This window comes from Xiphias gladius, chromosome 20, assembly GCF_016859285.1.
Source record: "Xiphias gladius isolate SHS-SW01 ecotype Sanya breed wild chromosome 20, ASM1685928v1, whole genome shotgun sequence".
Taxonomy (NCBI): Eukaryota; Metazoa; Chordata; class Actinopteri; order Istiophoriformes; family Xiphiidae; genus Xiphias; species Xiphias gladius.
This window is the reverse complement of record NC_053419.1, coordinates 13,476,252-13,499,797: the sequence shown is the minus strand read 5'-3', so window position 1 is coordinate 13,499,797 and position 23,546 is coordinate 13,476,252. Positions and strand designations below refer to the sequence as shown.

The following is a 23,546-nucleotide window of genomic DNA, read 5'->3' as shown; positions in this document are numbered from 1 at the left end:
TCCCTCTCATTTATCTGGCCTCACACAATACACACATAATGGAAAAACTGACACCTGTTTTTTGGCTTTATAACGAAATGGTCTCAGCAGCTTTGAAACAAATGTTTGACAAAATTTTCACAGATCCGTTTGATATTGTATTACATGTTTAAACTGCAAAAAAAAGACTTCACAGTCCTGTTCAGCAGATGAAAACAAATTTGTCTGCAGTGGAATATTTATTATTTTAGGCATCACATTTGTTTTTGAGGTTAAAGAATGTTGTCATAAAAAAAAAATCCTTTAATATGAGTCTGACATAATATGAAATATTCATGTCCCCAGTGTACGAACAACAAAAGACCTGCTTGATGCGTGTGATGGACTGTCTCTGAGGGAGTAGAGTGCAACATGAGATACACAATAGTGTGTCTTAATAGTTCACATCTGTGTAAAGTTATGGAGCACTTTGGACAGCATTCATGTGCAGTGGTGTAGAAATTACCAGAATAATCACGGCATCCATGCACAAGTTCCTTGTAAATTCCATACATCAGCCTCTCCTCTCCCTAGCTTCACAATCTATGGGATTAACAAATAATTTCCTTTTTCACTGTGTGCAGGTACAGTACAATTCCTTTTCTTTAGATGCATGAATAAATACATGCAGACATTGACTTAGCCTACTCATGTCATCCAGCATTTGATTTGTAGGGATGAATACCTTACCTCACTGCGCACATATCACACACAAGCACACACTAATCCTTCCTGTGATCACAAGCATGCCTCCTGAAGAAATAGTGGGAGTTGAGAAATAAACTATGAACTTCAGCAGAATTAAGGGAACAATCAGTGATCCAACTGAAAACATAAGGTTAGCCCCACTTCCAAAATGTATAACAGTTCTAAAATTGGATTTAATAAATTAGTACATTGGAAATGTTTAGGAAACATGGCAATGACTGTATTGAGAAGCAGTTTCTCTGGATTATCTAAACAGTTTTGCTCAGTAAAACTCAACACAATAGCTCTTTTTACTTCAGTCCATGTTCCAGGTTTGATCCAGGCCCATGTCCTATACATTCAACGCACAATGCTTATTTTTCATCGACAAGTTAAACTCTTCAGTCATATTATACAATATAGCCAAGAGCTACAGATTAAGCTTTTAAGAATTTTCTCAATGTGACATTCACTGCACTGCTCCTAGAGATAAAACGACTGATGTAAATGGAATAAGTCGGGGCTATTATTATATCAAATTGGATTTGATTTAATACCAATGAAGACCACTGTTACAAATTATCAAAACTGAACCAATACCTTCTCTTGGGCAAAAAACTGTGTTCATTGCACAATATAATTGTGTTGTGAGAAAGTTTATTGTAAGTATTAATACTCTCATTCCATCAGTAACAGCTTATTCAGTGGCATCCAGACATACATTATTCGGCATTCTAGTGCATACAAATCTCTCTCTGGAGATGTGAGCGCATTAGATACAGAGCTATCAGTAGCCTTTCCCCCTGACATTGTTGTTTGCTCTCTTCCAATGATATCACAATGAAAACACGGGAAGCAGCTCGGAGAGCACTGGTGCTGCGATCAATGCCTCTGCCTCCGACTATAAGCTAGGTGATGTCTTAACGTCTACCCTCCTCACTTTTCAACCCCCTCTTTTCCTCTGACAGGCCATCAAGACTCCCTCTACCGCTAATGTATCTGAATGCAGTGTCATCCAGGGCCGCCTCGCAGCAGTCGATAAATACTGGAAATGCTATCCATCTCTGAAACATCAGTCCTTCACTTACTGTAAGTGCACATCACTGCGGGCACCATCCCCACACTGATGACAGGGAGGGAGACAACACCAGGCAGCCTGAGCCATGACCGAGCATCTTCGGATGCAACCACAGACATAGTTTTCGCTACTAAAATTGCCACGTACAGACAGCATGTCTGACTTGGGCTCTTGTTTGTAAAATACGAGCCAGTGTTTCACATCATTCAAGGAGTAAGGAATAACTGACAAAAAGCAGTCCTTAAGGATGGAGTATGATAATATGCAGTTTTATCTTCATATGCTCTGAAATTGAAACATTTCTTGGCTTTATTGTTGGTATTTATTATTTCTGGGTGACTGAATAATCCATCAGAGTTATCCACTCGCAAGGAGAACTAATTTTAGTCTTCCAAATTTAAATAAGAGTTCTAATGGAGTATGTGGATAAACACCAAATGAAGGAGAATTTCAGGCATGTTGTCAGGAGCAACACTTCTGAATACATTAACAATTTATTTAAACAAAGCACTTCTAATATAATATAATATAATATAATATAATATAATATAATATAATATAATATAATATAATATAATATAATATAATATAATATAATATAATATAATATAATATAATATAATATAATATAATATAATATAATATAATATAATATAATATAATATAATATAATATATTCTCTCATTCAATACAAATAATGTCTGAGGTCTGTCGGGGATGAGTCTAAATTAACTGATGTGAGATGGAGGGCCTGAATGAAATAAATAGCTCCAGGGCTTTCCGGCAGGGCTAGACTGTTAAATCAGCTTGCCCAATATTAAGTATTAGCTGATTGTATATATATATTGGTATAAGTGTATATGTTTGCCATAAGAGATACAGGAAATTGCAGTACAAAAATGCCAAAGATGTGTTTTAAATAATACTTTAAATAATACTTCGTCCACGGGAAAGCACTGACAAATCCCACTCGGTACATATCTTGGTCAAGATTCTCTTGTGACCAAATTTAAGGGAACATGTATGTTACGTGTTTATGTAGAATGATGATTATTGGCTGATATATCATTATTGGATTTTTTAACTCTCAAATATCAATATCATCCTCATAAATCCACTAACCGTCTGGCTATACTTTCCAATACTAAGGATCTAAGAAATGCAGGTTAAACAGCTGATAAAACAATAATAAATTCACAGTGTCTGGCTAAAAAATTTTTCTGTTTTTTAACTAGGGCTTTGTCTATAAAATACTATTTCCAACAATTCCACAGCCTCACTTTTGTTGCTTTTGACAGAAAGAAGAGCTTCTGCAACAGTTTTGGGATTCACTGCTTTGCTTTGAGACTTCACTGAAAGACTGAGCGATTTTTCACAAATCTGTGTGACACGTGTCATATTGAAAGACCTTTGCTGTGAGAGACTGGCATGACTCATAATATTGCTTGGTAACACTGACGAGAAGTAGCTGGGGTCAATGAATCTATGACTCACGCATCATGATTCACCAGTTTAGGCTTGTTCAAACACTCGATAAGCGTAGTGAGAGGTCAATTTCTGTACCTGATCTACAAAAGACAACCTCTATCCCATCTAACCCTTAAAACTCTCCATTAAACATCTCTTCCTTTTATCTGTGATCAACACTACAGACCTGTCCACTCTGTAAGGCCAATCCACTCTATGTGTATAACCTCTACATCTATTACTCCATGGAAAAATGTGAATTTTCAGTAAATAAATGTATTCAGTTGTTTTCTGCTCTCCTGACTTTTGACTTTTGGCTGAGAAGACTGGAAAGTTGTTGGCAGAAGCATCTCATTAGACTGTTTCCACCATCAAATCTTCTGCTCCCACCATGCTTTTCACCAGGTTATGAGACATCTGTGCACATATACAAGGAATTACAAATACCGGGTATTGTGCTCACGATTGTACATTTTAAGCTATGATTGAGCTATAGTGCAGGAAACTTTAATGCACATAAAAGTCTATTCAACATCAACGGGGCAGAACTAAGACATCTGGAAACAGAGTGTGAAGAAATTCTAAAAGCCAATGCACCATATGGGAGCTGCACAGAGATGGTATTATTGTTTGTTTTAATTCAGTGTAGAGTGCTTTGTTAAAATTTGCAGCAGATAATAGATAATAAAATGAAACACAATGTATGAAATAGAGCTGCAACAAATGATTATTTTCATTATCGATTAATCTGCAGATTATATTTCTCGATTAATTGATTAATTGTTTCGTCTTTAAAACATAAAATATCCTAAAGCACAAGGTGGCATCATTAAATGTCTTGTTTGGTCCCACAAACAGTCTAAAACTCAAAAATATTCAATATACTATAATGTAAGAATCTTTTGAGATTTTTTTTGAGAAGCTGAAACTATCAAATGTTTGGGATTTGTGCTCAAAAATGATTTATGGATTATAAGTATAATTACTGATTATAAAATTAGTAACTGATTAATAGTCTTTCAATCTACTAATCGATTAATCGACTTTTCATTGCAGCTCTAATACGAATGAAGTTGTATTTTGTTAATCATCCCTTCAATATATTAAATCTATAAGTTCAAATACTGTTCACAAAATCTTAGAGCTCAAATGACAACAAATAATATCTCAAATACGTAAAAATTGAACATGAAAGAACATTTCTTTCGCCCATTTAATGACAAACATGGCAGGCACCTGTTCAAAATGTCACATTTTTAGGATCACAGCATTTGGTCCACTGCCTACACACAAGTAAATTAATTACTGCAGCACAGTAAAGTCTTCCTAAATGGTACATACCGAAACTGTGTTTCTGACAACTTGGAATTTAGAACGGGATACACTGTGTTGAAATGCTCTTTACAGCTTTCAATTTTTCCTTTCCTTTGTACTAAAACAAGCTCTTACTAAACCACGAGTGCCAGATTGCACTGGAATGAAATTCAATTTCTCAATATGTCTTAATTGTTACAAATTTTATACATTTGTCAATTTAAGTGATTTCTACCTGATTCTTATCGGATCTGACTTCCACTGTCAAGAACAATAAATTAGTGCATTTTCCAATTATATTTGGAGTTTACTGTAGCCTCCACAGTCAGTGTAATTAATGGCGCCATGGGTCCTGTGAGAGTGGGACCAGCTGCGCGTTATGTCTTGTCACCAGTCCCATTCTGTTTAACACCTTCGGCCACATCCCTCTCTTCCGATGCCAAGAGTACTGGTGGAGTACTGCGGGGTCTGAGGACTCTTTGTGCCCACCCTCAGAGAACAAACACTATTAAGACTCAACAACGTGCCCCTCTGCCCATCCCCAGAGTGCAGGCAGTGCCAGCGTCTGTAACTGGAGAACAGAGAGCGAAACAGCTGCTCCCAGTCTATCCTGCATCTGCCACAACTGTGATCTCATGGAACAAAGCGAGAATGCAACCACACGTTTTGACTGGCTGTTCAGTCACACTCCAACCATTGTCCTCTCCCTCTTACTCTTTCTCTCTCTACCTATTCTTCTTCTGCCACACTGATACTCACCAAGATGCATAGCATGGATATATATTTTCAATCCATCATCAGGTGATTGTTCTGCTTAATTTTTTCTTTTTCCACACACGTTCCTTATATATCTAACTTTCCTGTACAATGAGACCTGCAATCTTTCATGCCCCCCTTCTAACATTTATCCTGTAAAGCAGTGGTGCACCCCATTCGGTCACCAAGGCCACTGGCTGAGTTCCTCCAACTGATGATGGGGATTTTGGGGTAACTGCTGTCCCGTAGACAGGTGCTTCAAACAAGCAGGCTGCTTCCACCATTTAAACTGTGACCGCCTGTTTACTAATATGCTTGTACTGTTACTAAACTTATTAAAGGGGTGAGATTACTTCCGTTACATCGCTTGACCTTTCTCAGATTTGATAAAGCTCATCCAGACACACAGAAGACATTATGCAACGGTTTTCACAGGCAGTGTAGAACTCAGCAGGAGAACATTTCTGGCTCATTTTCAAGACTTAAGTTTTTCTTTACTTTATAACGTTTTTTTATGTCTTACACAGAAATTGCCAACATACTTTTCCTTGAAAGAAGTGAACAAAAATTCTTAATGGAAATAGTCACATTTGACCTTTTTTGGTTGAATATTTCAAAAGCTCAATAAATTTACAGTACATACAATATGCTTATATATACAGTATAATATATAAAGTGTGACAATGCAAATACAGTGTATGGGACACTATTACAGTGATCAGTAAGATTGGAACAAACAAATACCAAAATTTGATGGACCCTATTTTTATGTACAGGAAATATCAAGATCAATTTCATTAAACCAGTGTTTGCCCGCAATAGTAGAACATTATTTCTTAAGACTCCAGGGTCTTTAAGTCAACTAATTAGCAGTGTTTTCCTTTTAACTTCTAATGGCTGAAATCAATTCTTCTTGGACAGAGTCTATTTGTTCAGAAAGAATGCAGTAAAGGGGAAACATTCATAGCTACATACAGATCATTAGCGGCATTTCTGTGTTTTTACAAAAGTTGATCCACAGCCAAATACAGTTTAATTCCTTTCATTCCTACTCAGAGAGTCAAAGCTTATAGTGTGTGGGCCTCCATGAAATTACAACCAAAGATTTCTCCTTCAGACTGACTTACTCTAATTCTCATTCACAGGTCCTTCGATGCTCTTTGATGTTTTCTCAATGACAGCGGCTTTTGACAGCACACCTGAACACCACTCCCTTCACGGCTGCATCTCTTTACACCACAAGAGAGTGAAAGGTATTTGGGCAACCATTCAGCATCCTGAAACCCACCACAGAATCAGCACTTACAGTATCTGTATCTTACCAGGCCAACAACAACACTGGCACTGGCACAACACTTCAGTTTAAAAAGTACTGTAAACTTGTTACAATAGGCAACTATTTTACCTCCAGTCCACTCGGCCAATCAAAATGCAAACAATTTCCAGCATGCTAAAAGCTGCAGAATTTACGAGAAGAGACACAGCCTGATTGTTAAACTACACTTTTCTCATGACAATACTGTATATCCCTGTTCTTCCAACAAATGTTTTCTGTGTTGGACAGGCTTAATTCTTTTTTTAATTTTTTTTTTATTAAATTGCCATTCAGTGACTCTGTGACAGGTAGCTTACAATAAAACCTACTGCCTACTACCTACTGATGGGACCATTAGTTATACAAAGATATTTGCAATTATGTTGACAATCAGCAGTGGACTGGCCTGCAGGAGATATGGGAGCCTTCCATGTGGTCCCTGATGATGGGGACTGCAATACCAGGACAAAAAGATTTAAAAAAAAAAAAAAACAGTCCACAGCCATGCTAGCAGCTCCACGAGGCTGTACAGAAGTGCTTTGAACGTCAGCATGCTGACATGCTCACAGTGACAATGCCATCATGCTGGTGTTTAGCAGATACAATGTTTACCACTATCCCTATCTGAGTGTAGCACATTAGCAAGCTGACATTTGCTACTTACAACTGATGTTGATGGGAATGTCATTAGTTTTGCAGGAATTTGGTAATAAAGCATAGCATTGGACAAATGAAAATTTTTACCTGATGATGGAACTACATGAAAAGTTCACCAAAGTTATTGCATTTCATCTTGAAGGGAACATACGGATATGTCCTTACCAAATTTCATGGCAATCCATGCAATACTTGTATAAATAATATTTACTATCTACCTTGACTTACTTACAAAGAGCAAGACAAACCAAACAGAAGGTTCTTAATAATTCATCAACATACAGAATGTTAGAATTTGTAGTTATTAAGGCTTTTCCCAACTCTGAACCTTGGCTGCAAACTTTTTCTAATGTAGCTGACTACCTCTAGTACAGTTTAGTTTAATCAGGATAGATGGATGCTATATCCGCAACACACAGCCTTTAAGTTCAACAAGCTAATAATGCATAGAATTCTCGGACTGACATTTAAACTGGAAAACAAAATGGGCAATTCTGTCTCTCTCGGCCCAATATAACGACTCCACTATGAGCCATTAAATCAGCCACAAATTGGCCTCGGCTTGTATTTGCTTCTATAGTTAGATGTGGTGAGGCATGCAGCCAGGGTGGCTATGTGCCTGTAGGTATGGCAGAGTGTCAGTCCACCAGACAGCCTGTCTAGGAAGGATCAATACAGGATTACAGACAAATCCCTCCCTTCAGACCTTGGTTTTAAGTGTGTACAATCCTCAAGTGTTAAAAGTTTTCCCTCATGTAGCCAGGTGATTCCAAAACTTTCCAGCTAGCCTGTCAGACAGGCAAATATATGAACCTTCTGCTTCTATCCATCAAATTTTAACTTAAAACTACTAGGCAGAAAGAAGAAAAAACCAAATGAGGTTTTGTAATTCACTGCTTCCTTGTAGGTGCCTTAGTTTTGGAGGCATGTCTGTGTGTATGTTATGAGACAGTCTAGAGGCTGCCATCACCAGGTGTGTTCATGCAGGGAGTGGAGAAACAAAACAGAGGAGCAGAGAAGAGCCGGCCCACATCTATTTGACATCACAGTGGAAGAGGTTGACTTTGCAGACTCCAGTAATTCGAAATAACTAAAACAGATGATTGACAGAATGACTGACACTTACTGAGGTAAAAGGGTAGCATGCTCTGCGCTGCCTGGGAAAAATGAATGAGACCAACCCACAATAAGCCACATGGTCTTTATGTTTTACATACCTGTCTCCCAGAAAGAGCTGCTTGGCCACTCTCATGGAAACCAGAGAAATACATATGTGGGTAGCTACACACACTACCCCCCCCAACCACCAAAAAAAAGGAAGACAAAACAATATTTACAATATTTATAACTTGACAACACAGGTTTTTTTATGCATCCCAAACCATCTAACCAGACTGCCATGAAGCCAAATTATTGTCTTTACTCAACTAATTCCAGAGCTTTTCAACTTTGAAAACAACACTGACAAACTATCTACAAGAGGGGAACACACATCTGCCCCATCTGTCAACACATCATAACTGAGCCAATAACAAACCCCGAGCTCAGAGTGAGGTGGCAGAGAGTTCAGTTGAAAGTGTGTGTCTCTCTGTGTGTGTGTGTGTGTGTGTGTGTGTGTGTGTGTGTGTGTGGGTGTGTGTGTGTCTGAGAAGAAGGAGGGGAGAGAGAAGTGAGAAAGAGAATGTCTATTCACAGCCTGGATCTGCTCTCCAGGTCTACGCTCAGGCTCACCGACCCCCCTGAGAACCAAAGCCACAGCGGGCAACCTAAAACCAATGATGTCATCCTCAGAGAGCACAGGCTACCGGCAGATAGTGAGAAAGTATACAAAACCCAAAGTCCGCATCAAACAATTACTGGGGTTAATTTTATTTACAGTTGAGCAGCTGTGGTGGATTAAGGGCTTCACCGATAAAGTACCGTACATGTGTAAGGAGACACAAAGAGTCTTCCCTAGGGAGGTTTCTGAGAGGAAAGTTGCCTTGATAAATAAAACTAAACTAAAACCAACTACAAATTCCACAGTGGAAGGACCCAAGTGCTGTATAGAGCTGAGAGTCTGCAGGTGTCATTTCCAACCTACAGTAAGGCCTATATTTTCAGTGATAAACTCCCCTTCAACCTCAGAAAAGGAAATCATCAGTGAGATTACAATGCTTTAGTTTTGCTGGAAATACACCTGCACATTCTTGGGGTTTTATGGCCCATTATTTGCCTATCTGTGGAAAAGCTTGCCACACTTAATGCCTATTATATCTATTTTTTTTTACGCTTCCCGTGATACATTACCGATTGCATAGGTCAATTCTCTTTTCACCTTGCCCCTCGTAAAGAGGAGTAAACTTGAGATGGTGGAGACTGACTCTATGTCCCCTCAAAGACATAGTGAATGGTCTTTCTACATTTTTTTTTTTTTTTTTTGCAATTAGAGCATTTTTTGCACAGCCAAGAGAAAGCCTTGCAAGAACTATTGTCATATTGGAAAAAGTTTTCATTTTTTTTTACCACTTTCTAAAACAAATCAGATTAAGATGATCACATTGATTTGTATGAGTCTGTATTTAGAAAAGGCTAATGGTTCTTTTTTCAATACATTTACATAGCTGGCCTTCAGTTGTATTCGTCTTTCAGAATGTAGTCAATGTATCTGTATTATTACAGTATGTCACTAAGCACTATTTAAAATAATGGAGAAATCTTTCACCGTGAAAAAAACCTTGTAAAATACAGAATAAATCTTTATTTTTCCCTCTCCATGCTGAGGCGAGAGAGAGAGAACACAGGGTCAGAGATGTCATCATGTGCAATCCATGATGGATTGGCCATTTCCTCCCACTCTACAGGTTCTTATAGAAGACTTCTGCCCCTGTTTAAGTTTATCTTAGTGCTGGTGTGCGGTGCTGATACAAGGTGGAGAGGTAATTTTATGTGTAATAGTTAAGAAGCATTCATGATCATTCTAGGGGTACAGGAAGATTTCATCTACAGTGAGGTCACTATAGCTTTGGCGTTGCTCTCCCTGCTATTGGTTACTTTGAAAATATGTTTTTGTTCTACTGTTGCGTTACACTAAATTAATGTTTTTACTAAATGCAGAAAAGTGCAATATCAAACGGTCACCTACTAAGCAGCCAAAACAGATCAATCCTGACAAGGCAAAAATGAGATGAGAATAAAATGAGCTCTGACATGTAACCATGTGACCCTCCATTCTCTCTTGACATATGTTCATCATTAACGTAAGGATGCCACAAGAGGAAAGTTTTGGATACCGACCACTTGCTAAAATGTTTTAGGCTTAATGAGAACTGGATAAAATGTCACTGAAATGTCAGGATGATCGTCTACAGAGTGTTTATCATCGCAGTTTTGGCTCTCTTGTGATCTGTGGAGCTTCTATCTGAAGGCTCTGCGTGGAGGAATGTAAACAGTCATGGCAAGCAATTATAGTCTCATTATGGTTTGTTTATGAGAGTCATCTGTGGTTCTTGGACTTGAAGATGAAGTCACAACTGTTAATTTGTTCGTTGTATTTCAAAGCAGAAAACTGTGAACTTGCATTTGATTAACAATTTAACACTGCGGATGATTTTACACTTGTCCGACTGACAAAGGACATTCACAGTCCACTGTCTATATGATAAGTTTTGTACATGTGTGTCACACAAAAGCCATTCTTCAGCACAAGATGAATGTGTCATGCTTTCCTCTTCACACAGTACATTAACCCTGCACCCTCGCTGAACAGCGCTGTGATCAAAGTCGGCCAAATTCCTTGGTGATGATTCCCCTTTCTGGTCTTATGTCAGGATCAGAGAACGGAGCAGGGAGACAGTATACTCAGTCAAACAAGCCATGTAACATTAATTTGCGATGCCAGATCTATTGCAAAGGCACACATGAATCATGTGTATGCACACATTGACCAAGACAAGGCACAGACACAGCTGTACTGTCACCCTGTGTCTAATATTGATAGACAGTGGGTGAAGAAGCGATTGGATGCAGTGAGACATCCATTCAACTCACAGGGGGTTGAGAACATCAAGATGATGAAGAACTCTGTTTGTACTGGGTTGACAGCATCAACTTGTGTCTGTGGACAAGAGAAATACAGCCTGCTTGGGTTTCTGCAGTAACATATCAAGTGAAAGGGCAGTTCCACAGCAGTTGAGGTAAGTCTAATTATAACGTTTGCGCACAGGACCATCTGACATTGTAACGTGTTGTGGAGGGGAACTTCAGCCATTAATTCTCTGTAACGTGGAGACAGAATTATCAGTCAAATGGTCATACATTATCTAAATCTAGAAACTTGTTTTCTATTATCGATATGTCAACAGAAGCTGAAATAGTCATACTGTCACAAAAAATCAGGAAAAAAAAATCAGAAATATACCAAAAATGTCAAACATAACCCCGAAAGTTCTCGACCACTAGGTTGAGAACATTTTTGTATCTCAACTCCTCATAGCTTTCTAGGATACATACACTCAGTGGGCTTCACATATAGTACACCTGACACACATGCACACTGAGTGTGTCATTCCAGACATGTTTACACAGATGAAGTTAGGACTCATAGTAGAAACCCTGGGGGGTTTGTGTTTGCCAGAGGATCCCCCAACCCCCTCCTTATATCCATACATCCCTCGATCCCCCCTTGTCCCTCTGAACCCTGGTAAAGGTTCAATTTTAGGGACTAAACTCCAGCTTGGCCCCTCAGGACTGTCTGTCTCCCTTTGCTGTGTTTTGCTTGGTTTAGGCCAATTTACTGCCTGCAGTTATACTGTTACCAGTAGACTGTTAAGCCACCATGAGAATATTCCCACAACACACTCACATAGATGGTTTTCATGATCCGCAGCTTACACTGACACTGGAACCTAATAAAACAACACTGAGGAGGACCTATATGAATGCTGCCAACCAGCCTGATTGACAAGTGCAGGCCATTAGCTTTACTCTGTTGCTGACGTTGGTTTGATGTGATGCCTCATCATCAGTCAGACTTGAACGCCTTGGACAAGTCCCAACCAAACCCAACCCAAGAAGCTGTAGTCAGGTCTGGAAACACAGCCACCACCAGCCCGTCCACACACAGAGACGGCCAAAACACCCTGCCTCCTCTCTGTCCGAGCCTGTCAGCGTGACTGAGGCCCTCCTGTCTGTGATTGATGACCAGAGCTCTGCATATTTCTGAAGCTGACACGTGCTGGCTCTGTTGGCTTGGAGTTGTCTCTGCTCTGTTTAGTTTACATTATTCTTATTATTTCTCTGACCAACCCTGCTGTTGAGTGCATGTGTGTGTGTGTGTGTGTGTGTGTGTGTGTGTGTGTGTGTGTGTGTGTGTGTGTGTGTGTACATGTGCGCACACAGGGAGGGGTTTTTCCATGCCCTCAGTTGTCCAGGTATGTGTAATGAAATCTTGAGTTCTGTTTTCAAAACCATGGGAGTTCCAGTCATTTTCACATTTGAGGTTTTTCCTCTCAGCTCCCTTCTTCTCCCCTTCCCTCTCACCCACTTGTGCTCCCATGGAACAGTCCATCCAAGGTTACTTACTGCTTAATTTGCAGCACTTTTAAAAAACTAAAATAAACACAGGTTTTAAAAGAAGGGGAACACCCAGCATCTTGACCATTTTTGTTTCCAGAAGCAGAAAACAGTTCTTAATTGTAGAAAAGCTGCGTGTCTGTCTGTCTCTATGTGTGTTTAAATGAAGCATTTTCAGTTCACATTTGAATCAGGAAACCAATAAAGCCACACTTGAGACAAAAGTAACTTATCTTCCAATTTCTTGCCAGTGAAAGTTTTGTGCTCAAAGCCTGTGTAATCATTAATTAAACTTGATTTAAAAAGTAAAATAAAACAAGGCCAAGAGAACCAGTGCTCAAAGTCACAGTGCACAGGTGGAGAAAAGAAGAAGCAGCTGTTCAAAAACACAGATGCATGCACAATCATGTGAATACACACACCTCATAGAATGTTAGGGAATTAGCACAAACTCTAAAACAGAGATGTGCTGCACTTCAGGATGGTGTAAATTAAATATTTTTACATTAACATTATATTCCTCAAATATGAACACAAACTTATCCAAAATATTATAGGCTAGTCACTTAAACTAATAGATACTCATTTGGCCTTTTTCCTCAAATTAAAAGTACTGACAGTGAATATTCATCACCCTCTCTATACTGTTTGAGCACATGATGATGATATTGATGTGTGTTGACGAGAAGAGGACAGAGCTGCAGCAGCACTCACTCAGACAGACAGAGATGAGCTTTACTGCAGTCTTTGTTTATGTCTCCCTGCTAGTCTGATACTCACCTGATACTGATTAAATGGACATGAAAAGATGTCCATACAGATTTTAATATGTCCATCTATCTGCAATCTAATTTACTACAACGATGGGCTTCCTACAAGAGACTGTATTACCAAATTTATTGCAAATACTTCTGAACAATCCAATAGATAACCTGAACTATGTACATAAACTGCAACTACTGTGTTATGCTACTTTAAAGCTTCCTGGCAGGAGCTGAGAATCAGCTGGGTTGAAGGTATATGTACGCAGCTGACCACTCATTTTAGCTACAAATGGTACACATTTGTTCAACAAGCATTCATGTAGCAAAAAGGTCAAAGCTAACACCAGATTCATCAGCGGATTCTATAAACCAAGAGAGCATTTCATCCACTGCAACCTTCTTCTGATGCTTACATCCTAATCGGTGTACTCTGGCATGCCAATGTGCACTTGTATGTGGCCATTCATGTGTGACTGCAGCTCAACATGTGTAGCTACGTAGAGGTAATTAACAGCTGTATCTGCTCTTGAGCACCTGGAATAACAATCCAAGCTGTGGCAGGTTAGTTAACTGCTACTCTCTCTCTTTCTTTTTATTGTAATCTGATCCAGCCTCTCCTCTGCGTGAAGCTCTCGGAGGCCAGACTTGGAAAAGACTAGGAGAGGAGTCGATCTCTTCTCAGAATGGACCGAACCTTAACTAAAGATGAAGGAGAAATGAGTGACCGGTGTGGCTAACTTGTTTTTCTCCTGATGATTTGAAAAACAGAAAAATGTTCCGCATGTCTGCATCAACTCTTTGACGGCAGATGTTGGAGCTTTCACGCACCTATATTTCCAGAGTTGTCAATAGGGCTCAGTGATATGGCTGAAATCAACATGATGATAGTCACTTATAAATTATACAGTACAGCACTACAGCACCAACCAAGCCTTCGATAGAAGTTAATCAAGCTGCTGTAAATAGTTTTTTTCCCACATGGTCAATTGATGCCAGACCCAACGCAACCTTGGCTAATTGATTTAAGGAAGTCTGTAACTTTTCTTTCAGTGATGATATCTGGCCTCTCTACCACAAACAAATCACATAATTAAAGAAACTTAATCACAATTACAAACCCTGCGACTGAAGTGGGTCATACTAGGCTGAATGCCAGTTACTATAGCAGTATTTTTAGCTATAAAAGAGGTTTAACCATCAGTTATATAAAATATCAGGTTGATATTTTCAAATATTTTCAAAGTAACTTGAGACAACTTATAAAGCTCCAATTATCTCTGCCCAAAGTGCAGGAGAACTGGTCAAAAATAAACTGAAAAATCATTCAAAAATGGCAATGGGGAATAACCTGGAAAATAATGACAACTCGTGCCAAAACATAAACTGCTTCAACAAAGAACGACAGCTGTCTCAAGCTGAAACTACCCAACAGGGATAGACAGGCAAATACAGCGTATAGGGGTTGAAAACTACTGCAAACTGGCATGCGAGCCACAGTAAAATGACACACCTTCTGTTTGCATTAGGAATTTAGTTAAGTTAAAGTTCTTTTTCCTTTCCACCTGTATGAAGTGTTGGGCTTCCACCTGTTTTGGCTTCCTAATGGCTTCCTAATGCAATGCCTAAACCAGGGATTGCAATGATTTATTAATCTTACTTAAATTTGTTTTTAAAGTGATGATGAAGTGTGTTGACAACCTGTCACCTGTCCTGGCCTTCACCTAAATCAACCTAATCCTACAATCAACAAATAATGCACGTATTGTGTGCGTGTATGTGTGTGTGTGTGTGTGTGTGTGTGTGTGTGTGTGTGTGTGTGTGTGTGTGTGTGTGTGTGTGTGTGCATAGCTCGTTTCCAGATAAAGCAGTGTGCCACTGGGAGCCAAACATCACAGCAGACGCTGAAACTACACTCACTTGAACATCCGATTTGTCAAAAACACTGTATAGACAGCTGACAAATATATGAGTGTTCCTGTTATTATTCACTATTATGAGGTTTAAGGTTATATTGTTTTTAATACTACACACAGCACGCTCAATTCTGTCCTCCTTGTTCCAGGATGTGACTGAGTCTTTAATTAACAGATTAATGTTCCCTTGATAAGAGATGTCACTCTGAGGGCAGACTCACCTGATACGATCTATGCAAACCCAGCTTTTTCTGTATCGTCACTGCAGCATCCTCCTCATCCGCCTCTAGCCCGCGGGTTTGAAATGCAAAGTGCTGATGTCAGCACATTTCCATGCAGGCGGCCTCACAGGTATGACTCTAAATGCCCTCTGCCCTCTCCCGAATCTATGGGAAAAAAAAGCCACATATGAAACCCATTTCACAATCTGTCATCAGAAACACAGGGCTAGGCAACAGGAAAAACATGAACAAGCCAGAAATTGATTTCATCTGTTTCTCCATCTCCTCTCACAGTCTGAGTGGCACTCGCTGTCACTTGCTATTTAGCCGACAAGCATGAAGTTCAATTGCTGAATCAGATACGGTGCAGAATAAGGTCTACAGTAGGACAGACACACTAAAGAATTCAGAACAAAGCTTTTCAGATTGGACTGTTGAAAGATCAAACTGTCAGAGAAGATCACGTTGATATGTTTTAAGTGTGGTGAAACACAAAACCCCTTCTTTATGCTGATATAAGGAATTAGAAACTTTAACCCCCCCCCCCAAAAAAAAAAAAGTGTCATAAAACATATTCCACTAACCTTGAGCCAATAATATATCAGCAAAATAACACTGAATCACAGCTGGATACAGTGCTGAACAGAGCAAGGAGTGTTGAATCTTGGACTTTCTCTTTCAGGTGAAACAGGTGACTGTGATTCTGGGTGGTCTGGCTGACCTGTCTTTTTTTAATAAACCACTAAGTTAGAGTATAATTATGGGTTGACATCCTGCCTGCTACATGCTTGTCAGGTGCGTGTGTGTGTGTGTGTGTGTCTGTGCTTGTGTGTGTGTCTGTGTGTGTGTGTGAGAGTGAGAGAGACTGTGTTTGTGACAGGGCACAATGTAATACTGGATGGGAACACAATTCTCAAAACATATGTGTACAAAGTTACACCAATGACCTTCCAATGAAGTAATAATAATAACATAACTGTATTCTTTGACTTTCTGCATATCCTTCTTTTTCCCACTCATAAGATACACATGCTCACGTGCATTCACACACAAACACACATCTATTCACACACAGATGTCTTTTATTTGCCAGCCGCAGATACAGTGTGAACTTTAACACACAGATTCTCGACATTCTTTACGGGTGTGAGTTACTCTCCAACTCAAACTGGTGCTTGGCTTCGGCCCGCTTTACTTTCCTGCCAGCAGGTCACTGTCACAGAAGGAGTTCGAGCGAGCCTCTCCCACATATACAGGCTCCTATTGTCCTCTCCAGGTACAGTAACTCGGTTTTGCACAGCCCTGCATGGCTTTGGCTCCTGTCTATACACTGAGGCCCTGTGTTGGTGCAGTGTCAGCATATTTTTCTGTTTATGATGGGTCCTGTAGTGGCAAGTTCATTGCTTAATGTAAAAGGAATGCTAATTAAATGATGCAGCACGCCTGCTCACTGTTGAAATCAAAGGGCAAAAATATTGCATGTATCCATGGCGTGGTCAGAGACTAACAACGATTCTTTGTGCTCCTCTTTACTTATCGTGTGTGCTATTATTTCAAATTGTCTCTATGTTTTTGACAGTAAAAAGCTAAAATAATATTTCTACGAGAAAAAATGTCCAAAACAGTTACATAAGTTAGTCAAAATTGTGGTATTAATAACAAGATGAAAATGACATTGCTAGATAAGAATGCTTTATCTTCCACACACATGAACAGACATTCACAAGCCCTGCACTGCTGTGCTAAATCACTACGGTGAAATTAAAGCTTCTGAGAGTTTCTAAAATTTACTACATTCTATCAGACGTTGATCTCATTCATTTCCGGCACTCCAGTCATTAAACGGATCCTGCGTCGGGTCTGGTGCTTTACTGGAGAAAAGAGGATTCTATTATAGTTAGTGTGGTTTATTTTACATAGTCATCCACAAGCTCAGCAGAAAGTCAATTAGCTTGCCACTTTGGAAGCATTTTGCTGCCGAGACGGCATTGCAGTCTCCAAACACACAAACAATCCCACACAAACCCACACACAGCATCAGCCCTGCCAACTGCTACTTGTAGTGCAGGAAAATCAACACTCAGTCTATCTTGATCAATACAGCTTTTAGCTTTGGATTCCACTCTCTTCACAATATTATCGGTAAAAACCACTTGAAATTACATTTGAGAGTTTACATTTATCAATGTTTGTCAGTTTTACAACCAAGAAAGTGCAGATAAATGTGTATGTTGTCAATCAATTTACAGGAATCGGTCTACAGTTAAAAAAAGAAAAGATTCAGCCAAACGGATACCGAGCGCTTGAGAGTTCAACTCACCATCCAAACGTCGGAGATCAGAAATCATCCCGTCACTGTACCCAGCCAGAGCAGCAGCACTTGTCTTTCTCTGGAAGAAAAAAGTAGAGTTGTTAGAAGGAGCTCGTATGTCTGCCATCTACAACTGAAAGGACTGAGGCTAAAATTTCAAGCTCAGGTCATTTCCCCACAATATCATGCGAAGTACCCCTTATCCTCTTCTGTTCTTCGATCTTCAATCATCCCCCCACTTATCCTGCACCTTATTCTCCCCATTTTTTTCTCCCCCTCTCTCTATCTAATAACAGGATGTCAGCTTTCTCTCACATGGTTGCTGACCTTCCTGGCAAAGAGCAGAACAGTTTGAGGTAATTCCTGTTCGCTGAAGTTGTCTCTTATCAGCAAGTATTGATGAAACAGTGAGCGGGGCATCGGTGCTTTGCTCTGGGCGCTTAATTAACTGTGAAGGAGCCAGTGAACCCTGGAGGTAGGAAGAGGATTACTCCTAACTGGAACAAGATCAGCAACCTGTACTTCCTAGCTGATGGGAGCCAGAGGATGCACAGCATAAAACTGCCAGTGGTCATAATGACAGTTTATCTCAATGTTGAAAATTCAACTTAACTTTGTTAAATTGAAGAATTCTGAGCTATGTGATACAAAACGATTGTCTCTATCCATCTGTCTGAAACAAATGCAAGCACAGGCCTGTGTCCCAGGCAGCGTCTGTGTTGGCAGTTTTGTTGTTGCAAAGAAAATAACGCTGTGTGACTGTGTCTTTCCTTTGGTATGTATCGGTGCGCATGGGAGACACAGTACAGACTGTCGGTGTGTGGGAGGAACAGCCGCCACTGGCAGAAATCACTGTGAATGACAGATGGAAAAGCAATACCTGTGGAAAGCCTTGATATGAGACGAGCCTTGATATGTGTGTGTGTGTGTGTGCGCGTGTGTGCGCGTGTGTGCAGAAGAAAAGAAACTAGAAGACATCATGAAAAAATATAATGCCCTGGCAGCTGGAAAAGACATCAAGCAGAGTCTGTCTGCGACTGAATATCTGACAGTTTGTCTCTCGATATACTGCACTTCCAACATTTGCTCTGTCTGACAGTCACTGTCCTCTTATTACAAGACTGCTTAAAGCAGAAGTGTGAGGTGATAAAGTCAAAACTTAATTGTTACTTTTCTTTCGTCTTCAAATTGAACTCTTCTGCAGCCATTGAAAACCCGAGTGCTCCTCGATCTCTGACATCTTTCAAATTTTCTGACAAAAACCTCCCCCACCCCTCCCCCCACATTCTTGGTCATTACCTGTCTGATCCTGAAATACTGCTCCTATTGAGCTTGTTAATATGCACCAAATATCTCCGCTGCGATTGGCTGGACTTGCTTCCTGCAATTACGAGGGAGGAAACTGAGGTGAGGGGTCACAGCTTGCTAAGTTTAGCCCTGTGACTCAGGCCGGTATCTACCTAGATCAGGAGTGTTTGTTCATGAGTTCATACGCATCGAAAGAGTGCTGCAGTCTCTAGGAGGAGCTGATGTTCTCCTGCAAAAGATGTCTTCATTTCAACATATATGTGACTCTCTGATTTCCTGTTTAGGGACGGGGTACCAAATGTACTTAAAATACAATAATCCAGTAAATAACATATACTGTGTGTCAGTTTGGGCGATGAGAGTTCAATGATTTCATATTTCCATCAAGCCTACATATTTCTGAAATGTGTGATGCCTCCTCATCCGTCAGTTTTCCACTTGGGGTGTTTCATGCATGAACACAGAAATTCTGATTCATAGGCAGACACATTGAGAACTGTTTAGTGCAAAAATGTAACACTTCTGGATTACAGCCTTACAGCTGGATTACACTACATGCAGAGCTCTTTGAAGACTCCATTTCACAGGCATTTTTTAACAAACAGGCCTGCCATCAAGCTGCTACCACAACTGGGCCTTACAAGATGAAGGCTGGTGCATTTCACACAAACACACACACACACACTGTGTAAGCCGTCAGTGCCAGAATGTCCAACAAGCTGAAACACTTGCAGCTCGAGTCTGTGGTAGACCACAAAGCACTGCCTTGCCATGCACCCTCACTTGACATGCCATCCTCATCATGTAAGCCTAGTGATGGGCGTTCCTCCTGCCAGGAGCACAGCCAGGGCAAGGACTGGACGGTGGGTGGCGGTTTGATCGCGCTCTGTGTGTTCAATATTACCCCAGAACGCTCACCCAGCTGTGCCTCAATGAGCCTCTCTGTCCTGCAGAGAGTTAGAGGGCTGTTGATGCATTCAAAGACAACACCGCAGACCGGCATGAGGGGCAGCAGGTTGCGCGCGGCCGCCAAGATGCTGATGTAAACATCAGGCCCTCAGTGATGTCATAGGCATCAGCCCTGGTTCACCGACGCTCGGTGATCAACTGCAGAGCTCTGAGAGGTTTTGTGTCATGCATTCATTCAACAGTCAAATATTGCCATTGACCCCGTGCCACTAAACGCTGACTCTTTAGCTCAGTGCCAGACATTAACACGCACAGAGCGTGTAAAAATGGTAAACCTCACTACCCTTTTTTCCTGCACTGTATGTATTAAACTCCCTCTACACTAAGTGACAACAGGCACAACAATCATAAATCTGAGGTAGAAAGTTCAATCATGTCCTTTGAAACAGAAGCTGAGAAAACAATCTCACTGCAAGGTCCATTTAGTAGCGTTCACACATATCACATGATCTTTATCAGTAGATGGAGTTAGGCCAGTTTGTCATGGATCTGACAATTCGACTTTTAAGTTAACATGGACGAGAGGTCCTTAAATCCCGAGGAAAAAGAAAATGAAAATTTGAATTACAACTCCATGAGAAGTGGACAAGATGCATCTGATCATATAATTGAAAGTTCCAAAACAGCAAGTAAATGGACTTTGGGGTGAGAGTGTTTTATCAACAATTATTAAAAATGTAACAGTAACATTACCATAAAATGAAAAAAAAAAAAAAAAAACCTTCATTACTTTAGTTCAATAATCAAACCGCTGTCATTTAATTAAATCGTCCGTACACTCAACTGCAGCTTATCATAACGCAATTCGGGAGCGACAGTCACCCTTCAGATCGGGCATATAGATGCACTGAGTGATGATCATGGCACCAGTTACTGATAAGCATCCCCATCGCCATCACCTCAGACTCCACCGGGGGGGTGGGGTGGGGGGGGGTCCCCGCTGATCGCCCCGCAGCTGCTGCCGGCATTAAACTCAGCTCGGGCAGCGAGCGAAGCCCCTGAGCGGGACTCTAGTGACCAGCAGCACGGAACTCGAATCACACATCCCCTCTGGTTTCGGTGCGGGGAGCCTGGTAGTCGCTAACCGCAAGACCGCCGCCGCAGCTCGAACTGCGCTCCGGCGCAGGACCAAGGCTTCTGTTCGTGCGGGCAAAGTAAACTTACCGTTCTCTTCTCGATTTCAAACCGCACCGTCCCGGTTCGTAATGTGCTCTCTTTTATTTGCATGTGTCCCTCTGTCTTGTGGCAGAGTTTTCCAAGTGTGACACGGTCTTTTTTTTTTTTTGAGGCTGGTTAAATCTCGTGTTGTCCTGCGCACAGCTCCCACCTCCGACGTCTTGGAGAAGTGCACGTCGATACGCTCATCATCTCATCTGTTAATGTAGGTACATTTTTTCTCACAACAACCCGCATAATAAACTCATGGCAGTCAACACTCAAATGCTGTTTCCTGGTGTCTGTCATTCCTAAATTAAGTGACTGTATATAATATATATAACCAGACCAGAATTGCTCTTAGACAACAAAGAACGCACCGAGTGTCTGTGTGCCTGATGGTGTTGTTGCTCCTGTCCCTACGGAGATGTGCACTTTTCCCTCTGAAAGCAGGTTAAGTGTACGAGGCTGCTCATGCTGGTGCCTGTCTGCCTGCCTGTTCAACGTCTCTGAATAACTACTGTCACAACCACAGATTTATAATACACATGAGACCCCCGATGCACCAGTTCTTTCTATGCATTGATATGAGCTCAGATTATGATTTCCATTGTTGAACCCTTTTATTTGAAATGCAAGTAAAAAGAGAAGAAGAGAATTGCTTATTTATGCAGTGTCGAATGAGAAAAATTTTGTGTATAGATAGAAACCTTTTTTCTATACACAGAAATAGTGCAAGACAAAAGAAAAGCTGACAGCAGCTTCTGAAGGTATATATTAATTTTTTTTGTGAGTAACTGACTGAATTCCACCGAACATCACAAAAAAAAAAACAAAAAAAAAAAACAATCAGCGAGAACAAATAAAATATGACCATGCCCTGATGGGTAGAGTGAGGCATAGCCTACATACAGTTCCTCAATGTGAAAAATGTTTATATTAAAAAAAACCATGAAAGAAGTACATTTTCATATGGGTATTCACTACAAGCATGCTCACTAACCTCTTTGCACCTGAATTATAGGCATTAGATTAAATATATCTAAACAGCAGAACATCACTACTGGATCTGTCAAAATACCCCTGGGCTGAACCTAATCCTCATGCATTAACTATAAATGCAGTGTCCATGTAGTGTCTAATTTACACACTGCTGTGCACATTACTAATTTGTGCTTTTATTTACTGGGAATGATTAAACACCATATTACTTTAAAATAAAATACAAATAATTATAATAAAATTTCCCATTTCTATACAAGGCCAGATGCTCATAAGTATTTTTGTTGCCACAACACATTGACTTGAGTGGTCCCTGCTTACAAATACATATTTTTTCCCCCTAAATAATCCTAATTTCTAAACCTTACACTCGTTTATCTGACACAAGTCACAGATTTCCACATTCAAATTTTTCAAATGCGTGACCCCTGAGGGGTTCAGTAGGTCATTGCAGTATGTGTATTCTGTGTCAAATAAAAATGCCCATCAAGAACTTAACACACCACCCACACAAATAAAAAGCCCAGCACAAACACATGTACTAAAAATCCACTTGCACAGATATATAACTGGCAGAGGGGGCTAACAGTGTATTCAAATGTACTCCTGCATACATATAAAAAAAAAAAAACGGAAAAGAAATCACCAATGAGTATGGCAAATTAAAACAATACTGGACCAAAAATAAAGCTTACATTGGAACCTCCGACCCAACGTTATGTCACAGAACGCACAAACAGATATATCAGACCAGTTATAATTCTGAGAATATTCAACATCTGACTGAAATATAAATTGCTGTAAATGGACACCATTGCCCTATCCTGTTCATATTCAAGGAGGCAGGTCAGATGTTGACAGTGTGGGCATGTTTCTTGCACAAAGGCTTGTCTTTTTTGGAGAAAAATGGCTGACCTTCCAGATTGGTAGAGCACACCTGTGGAGAGAGCCAGAGATATAGAGAGACGCTTTGTAATTCACGCAATATTCTCAACATTTTCTTATTTTTTTATGTATGACCCTTGTTGTTGCTGGGAGTGAAGTCGTCTCCTCGACCT

The 23,546-nt window shown here is 40.2% G+C and overlaps 2 protein-coding genes across 7 annotated transcripts in view; both read right to left on the bottom strand.

Annotated features, from left to right (window-relative positions):
• Nucleotides 1-21,667, bottom strand: part of bmpr1bb (bone morphogenetic protein receptor, type IBb) — a 54,964-nt gene extending 33,297 nt beyond the window's left edge. For both annotated transcript variants that reach the window (XM_040157530.1, XM_040157531.1), the window contains exons 1-3: nt 21,496-21,667; nt 18,064-18,133; nt 15,744-15,908 (exon numbers count right to left, since the gene is read on the bottom strand). The gene's annotated coding sequence lies outside the window, so the exon portion shown is untranslated. The remainder of the gene's footprint in view (nt 1-15,743; nt 15,909-18,063; nt 18,134-21,495) is intronic.
• Nucleotides 21,668-22,099: 432 nt separating this feature from the next.
• The window catches only part of pdlim5b (PDZ and LIM domain 5b), a 38,724-nt gene continuing 37,277 nt past the window's right edge, over nt 22,100-23,546 (bottom strand). For all 5 annotated transcript variants that reach the window (XM_040157045.1, XM_040157046.1, XM_040157047.1 and 2 more), the window contains one exon: nt 22,100-23,425. In XM_040157045.1, the coding sequence (XP_040012979.1) occupies nt 23,336-23,425 (90 nt within the window). In that variant the 3' untranslated portion in view covers nt 22,100-23,335. The remainder of the gene's footprint in view (nt 23,426-23,546) is intronic.